At 27.3% G+C, this 17,515-nt stretch overlaps 4 protein-coding genes across 5 annotated transcripts; 2 read left to right on the top strand and 2 right to left on the bottom strand.

Moving 5' to 3' along the window:
• The first annotated feature begins 3,063 nt into the window (after window positions 1–3,063).
• Window positions 3,064–5,846, top strand: LOC103577233 (uncharacterized). Of its 2 annotated transcripts, none has more exons than XM_008557799.3 (3): window positions 3,064–4,599; window positions 5,150–5,303; window positions 5,420–5,846. In XM_008557799.3, exons 1-3 carry the CDS (start codon window positions 4,270–4,272, stop codon window positions 5,491–5,493), a joined length of 558 nt encoding a protein of 185 aa, XP_008556021.1. In that variant the 5' UTR covers window positions 3,064–4,269; the 3' UTR covers window positions 5,494–5,846. The 2 variants fall into 2 exon arrangements, with proteins under 2 accessions (XP_008556021.1, XP_008556020.1); XM_008557798.3 differs by having other exon boundaries at window positions 5,141–5,303.
• Window positions 5,847–5,934: 88 nt separating this feature from the next.
• On the bottom strand, window positions 5,935–11,139 carry LOC103577232 (26S proteasome non-ATPase regulatory subunit 12). The gene is made up of 6 exons (XM_014439911.2): window positions 11,047–11,139; window positions 10,493–10,688; window positions 10,181–10,417; window positions 8,984–9,270; window positions 8,522–8,903; window positions 5,935–7,959 (listed from the first exon to the last, which is right to left on the bottom strand). Exons 2-6 carry the CDS (start codon window positions 10,655–10,657, stop codon window positions 7,669–7,671), a joined length of 1,362 nt encoding a protein of 453 aa, XP_014295397.1. The 5' UTR covers window positions 10,658–10,688; window positions 11,047–11,139; the 3' UTR covers window positions 5,935–7,668.
• Window positions 11,140–11,533: 394 nt separating this feature from the next.
• On the top strand, window positions 11,534–12,742 carry LOC103577235 (autophagy protein 12-like). Its single transcript, XM_008557801.2, has 3 exons — window positions 11,534–11,854; window positions 12,317–12,453; window positions 12,531–12,742. Exons 1-3 carry the CDS (start codon window positions 11,674–11,676, stop codon window positions 12,651–12,653), a joined length of 441 nt encoding a protein of 146 aa, XP_008556023.1. The 5' UTR covers window positions 11,534–11,673; the 3' UTR covers window positions 12,654–12,742.
• LOC103577234 (cilia- and flagella-associated protein 52) lies at window positions 12,637–17,069 on the bottom strand. The gene is made up of 11 exons (XM_008557800.2): window positions 16,967–17,069; window positions 16,668–16,867; window positions 16,017–16,194; window positions 15,691–15,940; window positions 15,340–15,616; window positions 15,090–15,262; window positions 14,832–14,980; window positions 14,625–14,770; window positions 13,774–13,925; window positions 13,148–13,692; window positions 12,637–13,072 (listed from the first exon to the last, which is right to left on the bottom strand). Exons 1-11 carry the CDS (start codon window positions 17,010–17,012, stop codon window positions 12,735–12,737), a joined length of 2,454 nt encoding a protein of 817 aa, XP_008556022.1. The 5' UTR covers window positions 17,013–17,069; the 3' UTR covers window positions 12,637–12,734.
• Window positions 17,070–17,515: the final 446 nt, after the last annotated feature.

Genomic DNA, 17,515 nt, shown 5'->3' with positions numbered 1-17,515 from the left:
TTATGTATTTTTTCAATACACGAACTGCTAAAGTGACAGGTACTGCTGATACCGCTGGCATTATTAAAATTTGCTGCTGAGTATATTCTAAAAAAAAAAAAAGAAAAAAAGTATTAATAATTAAATAAGTAATTTTTGATAGTTTTTGTGTGGTTGAGATGACTTACTTATTAATGATTATACAGCATATTTATAACAAGCAATAGTTTTTAAATCAACTATTTAAAATATAAATAAATAATGTATTTATTAGAAGAAATAACGCATTTAAGTTGGAAAAAGAATTATTTGTTTAGATATAAATTATAAAATTATTAATTTTTAATAGCGTATAACAATGTAATGATTGTCGTTCGTCATTTGTTTGGAAATACTGATACAATCTAACACAAAAACGTATATATGTATAAATATACACGTATGTCTATTAAAAAATACTAGCAAAATCGTAAATAAAAAAACTAAAAAACTTTTCAATTTAATATTTTATACGATTTACATCATTTATAAATTATTTATACTTTAACATTTTAAATTGACATCAATAAATAATTGGTTAAGCACAGAATTCCGATAGAAAATGAATTTATCGACTTATGATTAATTTACAATCTTTTATTTTATATCAATAAAATTTTAACAGTAATAAAACTTACCATACAAATAAATAAAACGAAATAATTATTTTTATAAATAATCAAATTGGATATTTTCATTCTTAAGTTAAATCGGCACAGAAATACACTCGTAGTATTCATTATATTAAATGTAAATGTCTTATGTCGAAAATTTAATAACCTGTAATACAAAAAAATATTTATAAACATAAATTTAATGAGTATATAAAATGAATGTATGAAATAAAAAAAAATTGATTGAATTTATTGTTATGTGAGTCAATACTGATTAAAAAGTAATGGATCATCATTGAATAAAAAAAAAAATTTTATGCACTCATGAATAAAAAAGATACAACTGCACATTTACTTGACTAATGTTCAAATAAGTTCATTAAAGCTTTGGAAGATCCGGATATAAGGTCGTGTCTCGCGCCAAGTACACGTTCAAACACATATATATATATATATGCGAAACGTGGCGGCGCGAATCGATCGTATCTATACCGGTGTCATACGCCTGCTCATCTATTCAGCTTGATAAATATTTCAAGCTGTATACTAGCTTTTTAACAGAGCTCTTATTTTATCTGCTTTTTGCATGGTTTTAGCACTAAAAGTATTCACTAAAAAAAAAAAAATAAGTAAACAAATAGATGTCTCTTAAATTTTCACAATCATAATGTTTTAATTATTTATTTTAGTTTTTAGTTATGCATAAGGAGTACTGTATAGTTATGCTAAAAATGTCTTTATTCTAAGTATACAATTAAATTATTACTCCAATCTGTCCAAGACAATTTTTAATTTATTATATAATAATAATAGCTCTACTCTACTTTAATTAAAACGAAAATTCTAATTGTAATAAAAATTGAACTTAATAAATCGACAAGTCTTTTAATCTTACTCTTAAATTTACAGCTTAGTATGTGACATTAGTCACATTAATAATGGCCAACATCTCATTTCGGTGATTTTATCTGTCGGCCCATTATTTTATAAAATCAATTAAAAATAAGTGGGTTACGGTTTTGAACAGTCTTATTTATGAGTTTTTTTTTAAACCACTACAATTCAATACAAATACTTATTCTAATAATTGATTTATCAAAAAATATAAATTTTCCTTATGTCTCATTAGTATCATCCATAATGTGTAATGAAAGTACTCGACAGGTTATATACAGACGTGCTTGATAAAAGCGTTGAAGATGAAAATTCGTTATTTAATTGGAAACAAATAGTAAAATTTTTTTTAACTTACAGTGAATTAAAAATGACCACGGAATCTTGAGTAAAAAATTTGGGAAATACATTGTCAGAAAGTAACAACAAATACACTCCATTCTTATCACGTATGATCCATACTGAATTAAATCACAAAATATTTTTACTAAAATGGAGTTTGATAAAATATACTCCATTGCCTAGAAACAAAAATAAATATTACATTTTTTATTGTAGTGCCAGTAATTATAATAATTTTATCAAATTTCTATTTACCTTCCAAGAAATAAGTGAAAATGTTTCGCACAATATTATTTAAATTTTTCATAAAATATTGTTGAAAGTATTGTCAACAATAACCATGGATTATTCTGTCAATCACGTATAGTCTTGGGTAGTTCGCGAACGACCTAGGTCGGAAGAGCGCTCCTTTAGGTGAACTATGCGAACTAGTTCGTCGATGATCTCGCTCTTAGTTCTTTTTATATTTTTTTTAGCGTCGGTTTAACTAGACACTGGCGCTATGTGACCAACCGAGTTATTTACTTTTTCTGTGCGCGCCTTGATATTGCGAGAGACTATTTTTATATATTAGATCATTACTCAACGAGACTAGCTGTTGACTAATGATTAATATAAATTATTGAATTTTTTCATTTTTACTTAAGTAAAAGATTTGATGTGCTATAAAAAAATGTCAACTTTAATTGTAATAATTAGCATTTTTTAAGTATTGTAATATAATTACGCATTATACTAGAAACGAGACTAGCTGTTGACTAATTATTAATATAAATTCTTTTATTTTTTCATTCTTATTTAAATAAAAAATTTTATGTTCCATAAATAAACAGAACCAGCATTAATCATAAATATATTTTTTTTTCTATTTATTGTTTTTATTAAATTATTTAAACAAAAGAACTAATGAACTAAAAGAACGAACTAGTTCGCCATTGGATTATGAACTAAATTGAGCGCTCTCAGTGGTGACCGATTAGGCCCAAGACTAATCACGTACTCCGAAAAGTTGGTAAGCAAGCAAACAAATTTCTATGAGAGCGACGATCAGCAGATGAGAAAATTCGACTTGATGAAAATATAACGTGCGCATGCGCAGTATATACCTTTGTTAATTGAAAAATTTAGAAATGAAAATGACTAAATAATAGTTAAAAATTGTTTTTCATAATAGGACAAACGCAATTAATGATCGAACAAACGTTTATAGATAATTATAAACCAAATATGATAGAATAAAATTATAATTTGCATAGGGGGGGCTAACTAAACAATCAATTTTTATTTAATTTTTTATAAATAAACAAAATTAGGACAAACAATTATTAATGACGAACATTCAAAGACAAACGACGGACAAACGATTTATGATAATCAAATTCTAAAAAAGTGTAAAAAAAAATTTGAAAGGGGCCAACTTCAAGGAGCCCTCTCTCTCCCTTTTCTTGATGACGTTCTGCGAAACTAAAGTGCAGTGGTATGAAGTTAGTTCAGTAAAGATTTCTCTTTGTTTTCTTTTTAATTTTTTTTTTCAAATACAAGTGCGCGGAAGCATATAAGTACAGTAATACTCCTTACACATATGAGTATTACACACATGGGTAAAGAAGAATAAGTTGTGTCATAAATACATACACATATATATTACATATAATAAGCATGTAAAAGTAAAGCGTAGACGCGCTTTTTTTGCATCGCTCTTGTCGGTGTTATTTCTCACTGCCAACAGGCCAGTTGGTCATCGGATGTTGCCGTTAATTGCATCGAATTTAAAACGACGAAGAAAAAGCGGGTGTCGCATTTATTATTATTTTATTGGTTAGTTGTTGTATATTTATTATCATCAATTATTGTTTTTTAAAAACTGCGCGTACACCCGACTTTACAAAGAAGAAACAAATAATTACTACATATATACACATATATATATATATACATATACATATATATACACCAAGAACCCTGAAGACTGTTGAATATTTAAAGATACAGCTACCGAACAGCCGACATTGACTACGACTGTCTGTGTGTTAGTACCAGCCGACACCGATAATCCAAGTTTAGTTATATAGAATAATGATAATGTCGTCGTCAGTACGACCCGTAATTTATTTTCACCATCTTGCCAGTAAAAATAAATGAAAAAAATATCATTTTACAAGATTAAGTTAAACCAGCTGATAAGGTGACAAATGATTATTAATCAATTATAAAAGTAAATAAAATAGTTTGTTTTGGTTTTTAAAATAAGTCAAGGACCTGAGATAACGATCAGCACAAATAATAAATTATAAAAAGATATTTATAATTTAACTTGGAGTTTAAATTACGAGCTACTGAGAAACTGATAAGTTTTAGGAATTAATCTTGGTATGAATCATATGGCTTTAGAAACAGGAACATGGCCACGGTTTTTGAGAGTCCATTTCTTTCAAACAGACTTAGGCAAATCGAAGAACGTTACGAGGAACCTGCAACGTTTGGCAGATGTGATTGCACAAGCTATAGTTATTTAGCTTTAAGCGTTGTATTATTTACAATTGGTACTGCTGTTACTATTTTGTCACTTGGCGATGCTGTCGATGGTCATATTTTTTCAAATCTCGGCCACATGTGGCTAGTGGGGCCCATTTTTATTTGCTCCGGGCTCATGGTTGCTGTTAAATGTATTCTTTATTTGAGAAGAAAGTCGGTTATACAAATGATTTTTCATCAGCGTCAACTATTTCGAGTACGTTTTATTTATTTATTTATTTTTTTTTTTCATTTCATTATTAATTAATTACTGTTATTACTTATGATACTAAAATGCTAGTTTTTGAATTTTTTAAAAAACGATAAATTATCAAAAAAATATTTTGAAAAATTGCACTTATAATCTTTTTGATTTTCTACATGTTCATTTTTCAAATGTTTTTTTTTTTTTTTTTTTTTTTTTTTTTTTTTTTTCATATTTAATTATTCAAAATAAAATCAGAAAATTTTTAATTGTCTGCTAACTTTAGAATCACTATTAATTCACTTGAAAAAAAAAGATCCTGTAGAAGACAACAATTTTTGGATCTTTTTTTATGTCAATTAAAAAAAAAAAGAAAAACTAAAAATATACACATGTAGAAAATTTTAAAAACTACAGGTGCAATTTTTTACAATATTTTTTTTTATAATTTTTCGTTTCTAAAAAAAATTCAAAAATTATTAGACGTCAGCTAACTTGAGTACCATAAAAAAAATTGTGTTTGTTTTGCATGTACTTGATGGCTTTAATTTAGCGTTTACAGGAATTAGCGAGTGCACAAGGAGTCGGTGGATCCGGAGCTGGTACACCTGGTCCACCACCTTATGATTCAATAGCTCAGGGACAAGGGCCCAGCGAATTGCCACCGCCAACTTACGCCGAAGCTGTTGCGCTTTTACATCAAAATGAAATTCATGGTATTTTAAAAAATAATTTTATTATTTATCTAACCTTGGTCATTGATGTTACTTATCAAAAAATTTGAGAATATTAAATGATTGATTTAATAAAATGGATAAAAATATTTTTACAGGTGCAAAATTCTCGAGTGAAACACAAGCAGATAGTAGTCTTTTATCAGTGGGAACAACTCGAGCCAAACCTTAAATGCTTCCAAGTATTTTTATATTTGTTGTCATAATAATTACAAACAACTAGTTATCTTATTTTTTACACGTACATGACGTATGGTACGACGACTGAAAATAATCATTGTAACTATAAATATTGTTTTAGTTTTTTTGCATCACGATTAATATAAATGTAGACAAATATCCGGGTTTATTTAATATGAGGTCATTTATCAGTAAGTGATAATTTCAATGTTTCTTTTCTTATTTATCTTATTGTCAATGCCAGTTTTTTCCTCAATTTTTTCATTGTTATCATTATTATTATTCTTTATTTTGTCTACAAGATCAATGGCTACAAGCATTTACAAGCTCTTAGTCTCGTTCAAGCTTCACCTCCGGAAATGAAAGTCTTGAACTGAATTAGTACTTAACGCTTTTAATTAAGTCATTTAATGATGCAGCTGTAACACTTTAATTATTTTTTAATTCAATTTAAAAATGGTACTGTACAATTTTTCATTGGCATTTTTTTTAATGATAGTAAAGTTAGCAGACGTTTGAAATTGAAAGAATTTTTTTTTAACAGATAAATAATGAAAAAAAAAATGCACTCGTCAAAAATTTCATAAACTATAAGTGCAATTTTTTAAAATATTTATTTTTTTGTTAAAAAAAATCCAAATTTTTAAATGTCTGCTAACTTTATTGCCGCACTTTTTTTTTATTCTGGTTAGCAGACAATTAACAATTTACAGATTTTTTTATTTTAAGAATTTAATTTAAAAAATAAAAACTAAAAACATAGGTGCAATTTTCTAAAATATATTTTTTTTTAATTTATCGTTTTTAAAAAAATCTAAAAATTATTAGACGTCAAGTTAACTTGAGTATTATTAATTTTTTTTTATGATCCTCAAGTTAGCAGATAATTGACAATTTTCGGATTTTTTTTTCAACAATTTAAAAAAAAAAAAAAAAAAACTAAAAATATGCACATGTGGAAAATTAAAAAAACTCTAGGTGCAATTTTCCAAAAAATTTTTTTTTTAATTTATCGTTTTTAAAAAAATCCAAAAATTATTAGTCCGGCTAATTTCAGTTTCACCTTTTTTTTGGTTCCTTTACTATTATAAATTACAATAATTAAGTACAGAAGGTTTGTATTTAACATTCCTTGTACAGATGTGGTTACTAATAAACTGTGATTTCAGTCGAAGGCGCTAAGTTACTTTTTTTTTAAATTGTCGAGACTACAAATGTGTTCGAGTTCTCAAACATAAACAATAACACGTGCAAACATTTTTTACAGTCAATGTTAATTCAAAAGATTTTTTTAAAAATAAAAATACTGAGCACATAATAATGAATTATTTATTATTAGTGATGAATAATTAATTATAATTACATGTAATAATAAATTGGATAGAATTTTTTTGTACAGTTTAGATTTTAGTTTTCAAGAGATAATCAAAGGATAATAATAATAATATTTTTATATTGTAAACGGTCGTAATGGTAAGACTGCATTTGCCTTTTATGTAATGGTGATTTACAATTATAAATTTTTAATTTAAATTATTTCGGTGATATATGGAATTGATCTGTAAAATTTAAAATAATTTAATTTTAAAATTAGTTTATTGGTCAGTATTAATTGGACAGTCTGCCGTAGTACAGAAATGTATTGGAAGTCGATCAAAACATTTGGACAAGTTAAATTCTAGGATTATAATTAATGTGTAATTAAGAAAACAAACAAATTTACAAAAAATGTAATTCATTTTTTTTTTATAATTAATAGAAATTAATTTAATTAACATAAATTTGTAATAATGAAATATTTTAGAATGAGTGTCAAATAATTGAATTAAATTTTCATATTAAAAAATGTTAATTATCAAACAAAAAAAAAATAACACACTTTAGTATAACGCATCACATAATGCAAAAAATAAAATAATAAATTTTTATTACCATTACTATTGCAATTAATTTTGATGTTTTTGTACATAAATTTTAATTAAATAAATGGTATCAAGCGGAAATAATTTTTTCTTATTATTTTCTTTTTTTTTACACCTTTATTAATGTCTCTTTATCATTAAATAACTAGTATTAATGTAGAAATAATTGAATCTTATTTTGGATCAATAGTGAAAAAAAAAAAAAAAAAAAATTATAATATATAAACGTAAAGTTATGAAATTCTTCACGCGTTAGCGACGGCAAGCATTTCTTCTTGATGAATGAGATGCGTTGTGTGATTTACAAGGCTCATTAATTTATTTAGTGATGCAGCCCAGGCGTCAAGAACAGCAGCAGGTTCTTGAGTACCAGTAAAACGTACAACTCCAGCTGGTCTATCAGTACGGGCACTTATTACTCCAGTTTCAACTAATTTGCATAGACAAGCTTCAGTTTCTTCTACTGGCAAGTCAAGTAACTCAGCCATTCGAGTCAAAGTTATTTTCGTATAGTACTTGGCCATTATTCTTATGTTCTGTTATAAAAAATAAAATAAAAATTTATAAATATAATATCAGTAATCTTTAATATTAAGAAAATAAGAGAAATTTTCCAGCCATATTTATATCATAGAACTAGTTAATGTTATTGAATTTGGTATCGGTAAAAAAGTATTGACTTGAATTTGTGTCTTTTCATGGTTTAAACTCTTTTTTACTGCCAAGTATCGAGATAAATCAATTTATCTATATCATTCGAATTAAATTTAAATTACGCGGGAAAAAAGATAATCGTATTTATTTTCTTTGAATAAATTAAGATTTTAATTACTCTGTCACTGAATATGACTGAGTATATATATAACTATTATATATATAATGAAGCGAAAAAAACTTCGGCCATGTCATGTCTTCTATGATAATAAAAATTAATAAAAGATTTTAGAGTAAATTTTAGAGTAGAGATTTTAGTCAACAGTTAGATTTAAATTATATTTAATAAATTTGGCAGTAATACTCGGGCAGTCATCATGTAGTGACTAAATTGCTTGTAATTAAACTATCGAATAAAAATAACATATTTTTTTAAAAGCTTACATGTTCAACGACACGATTTCGTAATTCAGTCCATCGTTTACGTCCTTCTTCTGTGGACGCAGTAAAAACTTCAGTTGCTCGTAGTTCTTGTTCATAAATGTCACACAGTCCTGACCATTTGATAAGCTCGGGGTTGACGAAAAGTCGTAGCAATTCTTTGTATGTCGGTATTTCATCAATTAATTTATCAGCAAGTAATCTATGAGTTAAATCCGCTTGTTCCGGCTCATGTGGAGCTAAAACTAAATATAAAACAGCACGTGAGAGTGCGGTATGACGTTTTTTTGGATCATCTTTTATTGTTGGAGTCTCCAGGACGGCGCGGTTGTGACGGCACAGTTCTAAATACCAGCCTTCATGCTTTGCTAGCTCCATCATCAATCTAAAATTAACAAAATTTAAATAATTGTTCGAGGGAACATGATATTTTATAATACTAAAAGATTTAAAATTATTTCGTACTCATAGTATTTTAATTTAAGTGTTTGAGTTTCTGCGTCATCCTGATCTTCAAAAAACTTGATGCTAATTTTCTTGGCAATTATTTGTGTTCGAACGAAATCTTGTTTAGCCAAACAAAGACGCATTTGTTCAAGTATCAGAGCTGCTTTTTCTCGTTTGGTCATACTACCATACGTCTCGATTTGAAGCTCCAACATTATTGATGCTGCATTAGTGATATCACCATCTTCTTCTTTTAATTTAGCAAGACGATGAGTCAAACGAGCACGTTCAACTTCAACGTAAATCTACAAAAAAATTTTAATAAAAATAAAGAAGACAGTAAAAAAGGACTTGTTAAAGTGTAAAAAAGCAAGTGTTGAGTTTTTATTACTTTCGAAAGTAACACTTTTTTAATTATTTTGAAGTTAGCAGCCAATAAAAAATTTTTGAATTTTTTTTTTAACAATTTAAAAAAAAAAATCTAAAAATATATACGCGTAGAAAATTAAAAGAACCACAAGCGCAAACTTTTTTTAATTTATCGTTTTTAAAAAATTTGAAAATCATTAGACGTCAGCTAATTTTAGTATCATGTTTTAAACACTGCCCTCCCACTTTTTAAAAATTTTCAATGACTTTCAACTGTCATAAGCGTATCAAAATTTTATCAATTAATTAAAATAATATTATGGCTTTCTTTCAAAAATGGACAATTTTGCTGAGATATAGATTTTAAAAAAATTACAGTTGTTAGTAATAGGGAGTTAAAGGAAAATTGGAAAATAAATTTCAATAAAATCTTCATGTTAATTTTATTATTTGAATTTTCAAATTGTTTAGGCTAAAATTTATTTACCAAATTTCGTTTAACTCCTAATTGATAACAACTGTAAGTAAATTTTTTTTTTCTATATTTCAACAAAAATGCAACTACGTTGTCCTTATTCCAATTAATGTTCCAATTTTTTTTTAATTCATTAGAAAAACTGTACTAGTTATGATAGTTGAGTAATTGAATACTTTAAAAAAGTGCGAGATACTGTCTGGGAATGTCCCTAACATGGACTGTGTAACTTTTTTTACACTCGCGACATGTTAAAATAACATAAATGAATATAAACCATTCGCTTTACACACGATATGTATAATTTTGACGAATCTTTTTTTACTGCCTACTAAAACTCAAATAAAAAGTAATCCTAAATATTTAATTACCTTTCCTTCAGTAACAGATCTTAAAGTTTCAATGAGTTTGATCATCGTTTCTCTATCAGGAGTTTTATCAATATAAGTACAGCACTCTTGGACCATTTTCGTGACCGCTTGTTTCAATTGAGAACGTCTCTTAGACAACAACACAATGTGTTCATTTAGTGCAGCCCAATTTTTAGCTTCGAAACAAATTTCTACTATTGCTACAAGTACACGTGAGGTTGAAATCATGTCAGCGCCCTATCAATTTATAAATAATTAATTAACAATTTATTGGATAATTGTCTTTTAAAAAATTAATAAATATAAATATACCGTTCGAGTTAATTTTTCCAAAACCAAAAGTTGATCGAGTGCATCGTGAATTTTTCCATCTTGTGCTAACTTTTTACATTCAGGAATTTTAACATCACAATTACTGGTGTAATCAACTTCCATTTTAACTAGTCTACCGGTATCAGTAGTCACTGGTTCTGCCATTGTAATTGCGATTTGTATTTAACTCTTTTACCTAAACAACAAAAATAAATAATTATTTTATATTCTCATTTATCATCTCCATGTTTGACAAGATCATTACAGTGCACTTTTTCTGTAACACAAACAAAATATTTTTAACAAATACTTTTTAATAAAACGAATTAACAATCGAGTTTAATTAAATTAATATTAAATATGCGCGTGTTTAAAAATGAATATGAGTTAATTAATTAATATAACATAAATAATAGATAATTAATAATTTGAGGTTAAAATATAAATGAGACGCCGCTAAATGATTACGGTATTGAAATAAATTATAAATTTGATAAATATTAATTTAAAATAAATAAAATAATAAGTTTAGTTTATTTGACAGATGAACTTACTGATGAAGAAGTAGTTTAATGATGATTGGTAATTAATTATTGATGACAGTATGAAAATTTTTTTAGAGTAATTTCTCTTCTCTCTCTCTTATTCGTTTTTGATTATTAATGTTTTCGAAATAATTTTCGTGGAAATATAGATGGCGGTAATTTTTATTTCTCATGGCGGGAAAATTAATTTTTTTGAAAATGACATTTCAACATCTGAATTAAATTCTAAAAAAAAAAAACAATAAATTTTGTATACAATTCAATTTTTTTTTGACGTTTAATTTTTTTATTCAAAAATAAAAAAATCTCAATTGTCTCAGACTTTCATTATCGGGAGATTCAAATTTGAATTTAATAAAAAATAATTAAGTCATTTATGAAAATAATATTCTTAATTATTAATTTAAATAAATAATTGTTATTAAGTATTGATTTTTTATAAATTTTACCAACAGCATTTCAAGGTCACTGCTGTCAAAAAATAAAAGATGGAAATGTATTGTCAATATAATCAGACATAACCTCTTAAATTACCATAACATTGATACTTTATGACTAACATTTATTTTAATAAAAAAAATTCTAATGGACTATTAAAAATACTTTATCAATATAATTATTAAATATATATAAATAATGGCCGATAAAGAAGAAGAAGAAAGTATAACTCAAGTAACAAGTGATAACACAGGTGATAATACGACAGATAAACCACCAGCTGAAGAAGCTGAGTTAGAATCATTGAAACAGACACTTTCTGAAACGAATTTATCAGGAAATGATGGATTTCAATCAGCACCAAAGGATAAGACTAAAAGTAAGTCTGTCATTTAAATATTTATTTATCATTAGAAAATCGGCGACTTAATAATGAGTGTAAATCTAGCAGACTTGAAACAATTTATAAATTATAATAATCAAATTTAAAAAAATGCTCGTACTGATTTTTCATTGATTTAAATACCCATTTTTTAAATTTTATTCAATTTACCTTTTATTTATTTAAAAAGTTTAAAAAATTGACTCTTGTCAGTGACATTCACACTCATACTTAATTTCATTATTTGAATCCATTTTTTCTCTACTGTTTTGCACTCAATCTATTTAATGATTTCACATAAATATCAATTTGACTTTTTATTTATTTCTTCTGCTTATCTTTTTTAAATATCACTTAAATTTTGCTATGATAAAAATGATTAATTGATGTAGATTTTTATCGTGAATTTAAATTTTCACTTTACAGATGTCATTTAATTTTAATTTTACTTTATTTCAGTTGATATTTTACTAAAAGCTGCTGGCAATGCTCCGATTATGAAGAAGAAAAGATGGTCAGTGAGTCCAGAGCAACATATTGGATGGATATCGGAATTTATTAAGAAATATTTAAAACTCGACACAAATGAAAGACTGGTAAATTTATTTCAAATTACAAAAAGTTTTTATTATTTATATTTTAGTAATTAAATTAAAACTATTATTTATTATAGTTCCTGTATATCAACCAGACATTTGCACCAGCACCCGATCAAACAGTTCAAAATCTGTATGATTGCTATGGGACTGATGGAAAATTAATTATTCATTATTGTAAAAGTCAAGCATGGGGTTGAATTTAATTAATAATTAATGATATTTAATTCTTAAGTTATTTAAATAAAATAATAAGGCGGTAATATTAAAACCATTTTTCTTCACTTTCTAGTAGATGATACCAAGACTACATTTTTATTTTTATTCAAAGAATTTCGTTGATTTATTTCCAGAGCTTTTGATTCTCCATCTTCTAGAATACTTCTTACGCTGTCTGTTCGTGTTGATAATTTTTCTCTACTATCTTTACCATGACAACAACCTTGAGATTTAACAGAATTTTTTGATGAGTCGTCAGTTTTTTTATTGGAAATAATTTTTGACTTTTCCGATTTACTCGGACTGCCAATAGCTTCACCGGAAGCTTCATCTTTACACTGGCAGTTGTCTTTGGATGGTTGAATTGGATCATATTGACACGACCCATTGTCTTTTTTACCTAAAATAATTATTTATTACTATAATTATCATATATATAAATATTATTTATTATTTTTATCATTTCAAAACTTACTTTCATGAACTGTCCTAACACTATCGACGGAAGAAACCGATCTGCGGCTCATATTGCCAACATTTTCTTCCTGTAAATAAGTTTGCCGGCAACTAGAACCTTCATGGCTACTGTTTGATTTTTTAGAATCACTTTTAACACTTTTACAATCGTCAGAATTATTAACAGGATTCTTCCAAATGATAACAGCACCGTCAGCACTCGTTGTCACGATGTACAGGCTGTTAGAACTGAATCTACATGCGGTTAAAACAGCAGCATGACCTACTCCTATGTGAGTAATGTCACCGGAAATGTACTCCCAGAATTTAACCAAGCAATCATTTCCACCTGTTACAAAATGTGAACCATCTGGACTGATATCCAAGCAATTTATTGAACCAATTGTTGATCCTTCGACTTCACGGACTATTGAACCGTCTAGTGTTTCCCAGTAGCCGACTTTGCGATCCGTACCACAAGTCAAAACTTGTAGTCCATTTGGATGGAATTTCGTGGACATGAACATGGTATTACCCATAATTACTTGTTTTCTTGAACAATCTCTGTGGAAAATTGAAAATTGAATTAAATTTACTGATCAATTTATTTACGATATTTAAAAAAGAAAAGTTAGTAAAAGTTACATGATGTCCCAGATGACACAAGTCCCGTCAGTACTTGAACTTACTACTTCCTCATCGTTATAAGACACGTGTAGTGAAGTAATAGGTCCTCTGTGTTCTTTTAAAATTGCTTTTAGACGTTGAGCGTTTTTAAGTAATTGCCATATTCGTACCTAAAAATAATTATTACATTTTTTTATGCGATGAAAAAAATTGGGAGTGAATTCGGAGTGATTAAGGATTTTATTTCAATCCGAATTCACTCGGATTCGGAGTTTTAATGTTGACGTTAACTCCAATACTGAGTGAGTTTCACTTCGAGGGCATTAAATAACTCACTCCGCAAATTTTTTACAGTGTGATAAAAAAATATTAATAAATTTTTTTAATTAAATACAGTCGACTGGCGGTTATAAGCCTGCCCATAATAAGTCTTTACCCCTTAATCAGCAATTACTAAGTCCAAAAAATTTCCCCCACTTAATTACTCATTGAGTTTCGTACTAGACAACTCGTTATAAGCCTTCGTTAAAATTTTCAAAATTATAAATTAAGAATAGGAAAAAAAATAGACAAATAAATTATGAAAATTTACTATCTATGCTACGGAGAATTATTTAATCAATAATATGTAAAATATAATTTATTTTTCATAATTGTAATCATTAGTTACAATCAAAGTTTCTGTTTGACGTATGTAAAAAAACGTAAATATGACTTTTAAAATCATATAAAATAAAACAAACTTATAACCAGTAGTCGGGAATAAAACTAAACGCACGGTAGCGGGGAGACTGAAATTCCGAGAAAAATTTTCCGTACGTCCCCAAGACCCAACTTAAGACGGGTAGTCAACTGCATTAATGATGTACCTGTCCGTCACAACCACCAGTAATTAAAGTTTTTCCATCTTTAGTTACACCAATAGCGGAAACAGCTTTAATATGTGCGTTTTCAATTGAAAAAAATAAACTACCACTTTGTGGCTTAAATGCTCTTACGATTCCATCATTCCAAGCTGTAATTTTTAAAATATAAATATTTATTTTATTTTATTTAAAGATTAATAAATATTTTACCTGATAAAATAAGTTTGCCGTCATAGAAAAAACAGAGACTAGTACATACAAAATTCGGTACAGTAATTCTTAGTAATTCTTTTTGTGACTGCAAGTGCCATAGTCGTATGTCATTTTTACTTCCGGTAGCAAAAATTTCCGAGTAATTGCTATAAAAATAATTGAAATTTTTAATTTTATTTATAACGAGTGTAAAAAAAAATTAAATATTTAATTAATTAATTACAAAAGAAAATGATAATAAGAATGATAACTTACTGAGGAAATGCAACATCATAAACAGAGTCAGTGTGGCATGTTAAAATTATATTACTTTTTAAATTAATTGAATTTATTTCATAAATTTCGCAGCACGATGTACCAACGAGAAATGAATTTTTTTCATAGCAAGTAACTGACGTCACTGTACCGCGTACTCGCGTTTTTTTTAACTGAAAAAAATTAAATAAATTTACTCATAAAAATATTCGATTGTCGATTACGATAAATTCAATTATTTAAAACGTACAGTACGTATTTGTGGAGTACTTGGTAATTTAACTAATTGCTTAGCTGCTGCACCAGCAGGAACCGGTACGATTTCAATTAATTCAATTGTACCATCACCAGTACCTACAATTATTTTTTTATTCTGCAACAAAAGTAATTGTGTTACTCCACCGGGGTACAAATTTCCGACTCCAGTTTTCAATTTTTTCGGATCTTCAGGTATTTTTGAGTAACATCCAACCATCACCGGTGATGTCGAAGGCTCTAAATTATTTATATCGCTGTCGTAATTCAGCCTACGATCAATAGATTAAATAAATATGTGATGATTAGGTTTTAAAATATAAATAATTTTCAAAATTTTAATTACCGCGTCATTATAATGTCTCCTGAAGAAGTGCCCCAATAAGCTTCCTGATCTTTATCATTAATAGCAATACAATTAATACACCGACGTACTTTTCCAACTTTAATATTTGATCCGTAAACTTTACGTGCATGCGAATCTATCCGCCAAATCCTTAAAGTACCATCTCCACCTGTTAGAAAACATTGATCACGAACGTTTACTCGGGCAAGTGTCAGAGCATTACCAGCAATATCTGTACTAGCAAATGTTCCTGTTTAAATTTAAATCAATTGGTTTTAATTTAATTTATTAATTTCTTAGTCAAGTGTTCAAATAAAAAAACAAACCGCAAATTGCCATATTTTTATCAATATCCCAAACAATTATTTTTCCATCATCTCTTCCGCCTAAACTGATCAGATAATTACTTTTACATGTGAAACAAATGTCTTCGACTTTGCCTTTATGAATTTCATAACTTCCTCTCATATTTTTTTCTTCATAATTCCATATAATCACCATAGCCTGAGTAAATAATTATTTTAATTTATTTAATTGTGCTTTTGGATGATAATTATTCAATTAATTTTAAATAATAAGGGACCGTTCATAAAATACGTCACGCAAAGTTTTACCTTTCTAGACCCCCCCCCCTCTTCGTTACGTTATGTCACATTTTCTGTGATCCCCCTGTCAATATTACCTCACAAATGATAGATCCTCTCCCCATTATTATAGAAATTTATATGTAGAAATATTTAGATATTTACAAATATGAAATGAATGACTTTCTATTGTAACAAAAAAATAAAATTTTTAAAAAACCGGGAGAAAAATTTGAAAATTTTTTGATGAGCTGCGAACGTCACATTTCCTTAGACCCCCTGACCCTCCTTTTCAAATTTTGTCATAGTAAGCGACCCCCTCCTCCCATAAGTGCGAATGTATTTTAAAAACGGCCCCTAACAATAATAATAATAATAATAATTTCTTTTTACTTTGAATCCTAAGTGAGTAATTTGTCCAGAAGCAATGTATTTACCACAGGGAGAAATACAAAGTGTGGTAATGACATCAGTGTGCCCTGATAAGAAAATCTGTTCTCCTGTTTCAATATTTTTTATGGTAACTTTATTTCCCATTGAATAAATTAAATATTTTCCATTGGGATGAAGTTGCAGTCCATGCTTAGTTACACCTATTATGAAAAAAATTTTAAAATTAGTGTAAAATAATTCAAATTTTTATGAGAATGAATAATTGAATATTTGATTAGTGAATATTGATTGATACTTGCCATCAAAACCGATAATTCCTAATACACTGAGTGCTTTAATATCCATAATTATTAAAATTACAAAATTTACAACGACTTGCTTGACAACTGAATACCATTTGTAAACAAGATATTTATCGCGCGCTTGCGTAAAGTTTCATTCAAATTTAGCGCCTGTTTTATCAAGTACACGAAGTAGTTTTAAATTTGTTTGTATATATTTTTAAAAGAAGATAATCTTCAAGATTTAAACAAAATTGTAATTATCGGTATAAAAAATATTATTCGCGGCTTAAAAAAAAACTAATTCTTAATAGTTAATGTTAACTGTTAGACATTAGTTAATCATATGAATAATTAAGTGTGTTAACAATTAATAATGATTATTATGTAAATTACTATCCTATAAAAATATCCAAAATGTTTTCATTTAAATAAATTCATTACAAAAATGAAATTTAAAAAAACGAAATGGTTCACTACTGAAAGATAATATCAGACTTTTCTTAAATATTTACACTCTATTGGTAACAATAGCAATTTTTTATTCTATAACATAATTACATATTA

This window comes from Microplitis demolitor, chromosome 7 (genome assembly GCF_026212275.2).
Source record: "Microplitis demolitor isolate Queensland-Clemson2020A chromosome 7, iyMicDemo2.1a, whole genome shotgun sequence".
Taxonomy (NCBI): Eukaryota; Metazoa; Arthropoda; class Insecta; order Hymenoptera; family Braconidae; genus Microplitis; species Microplitis demolitor.
This window is presented reverse-complemented; position numbering and strand designations above follow the sequence as displayed.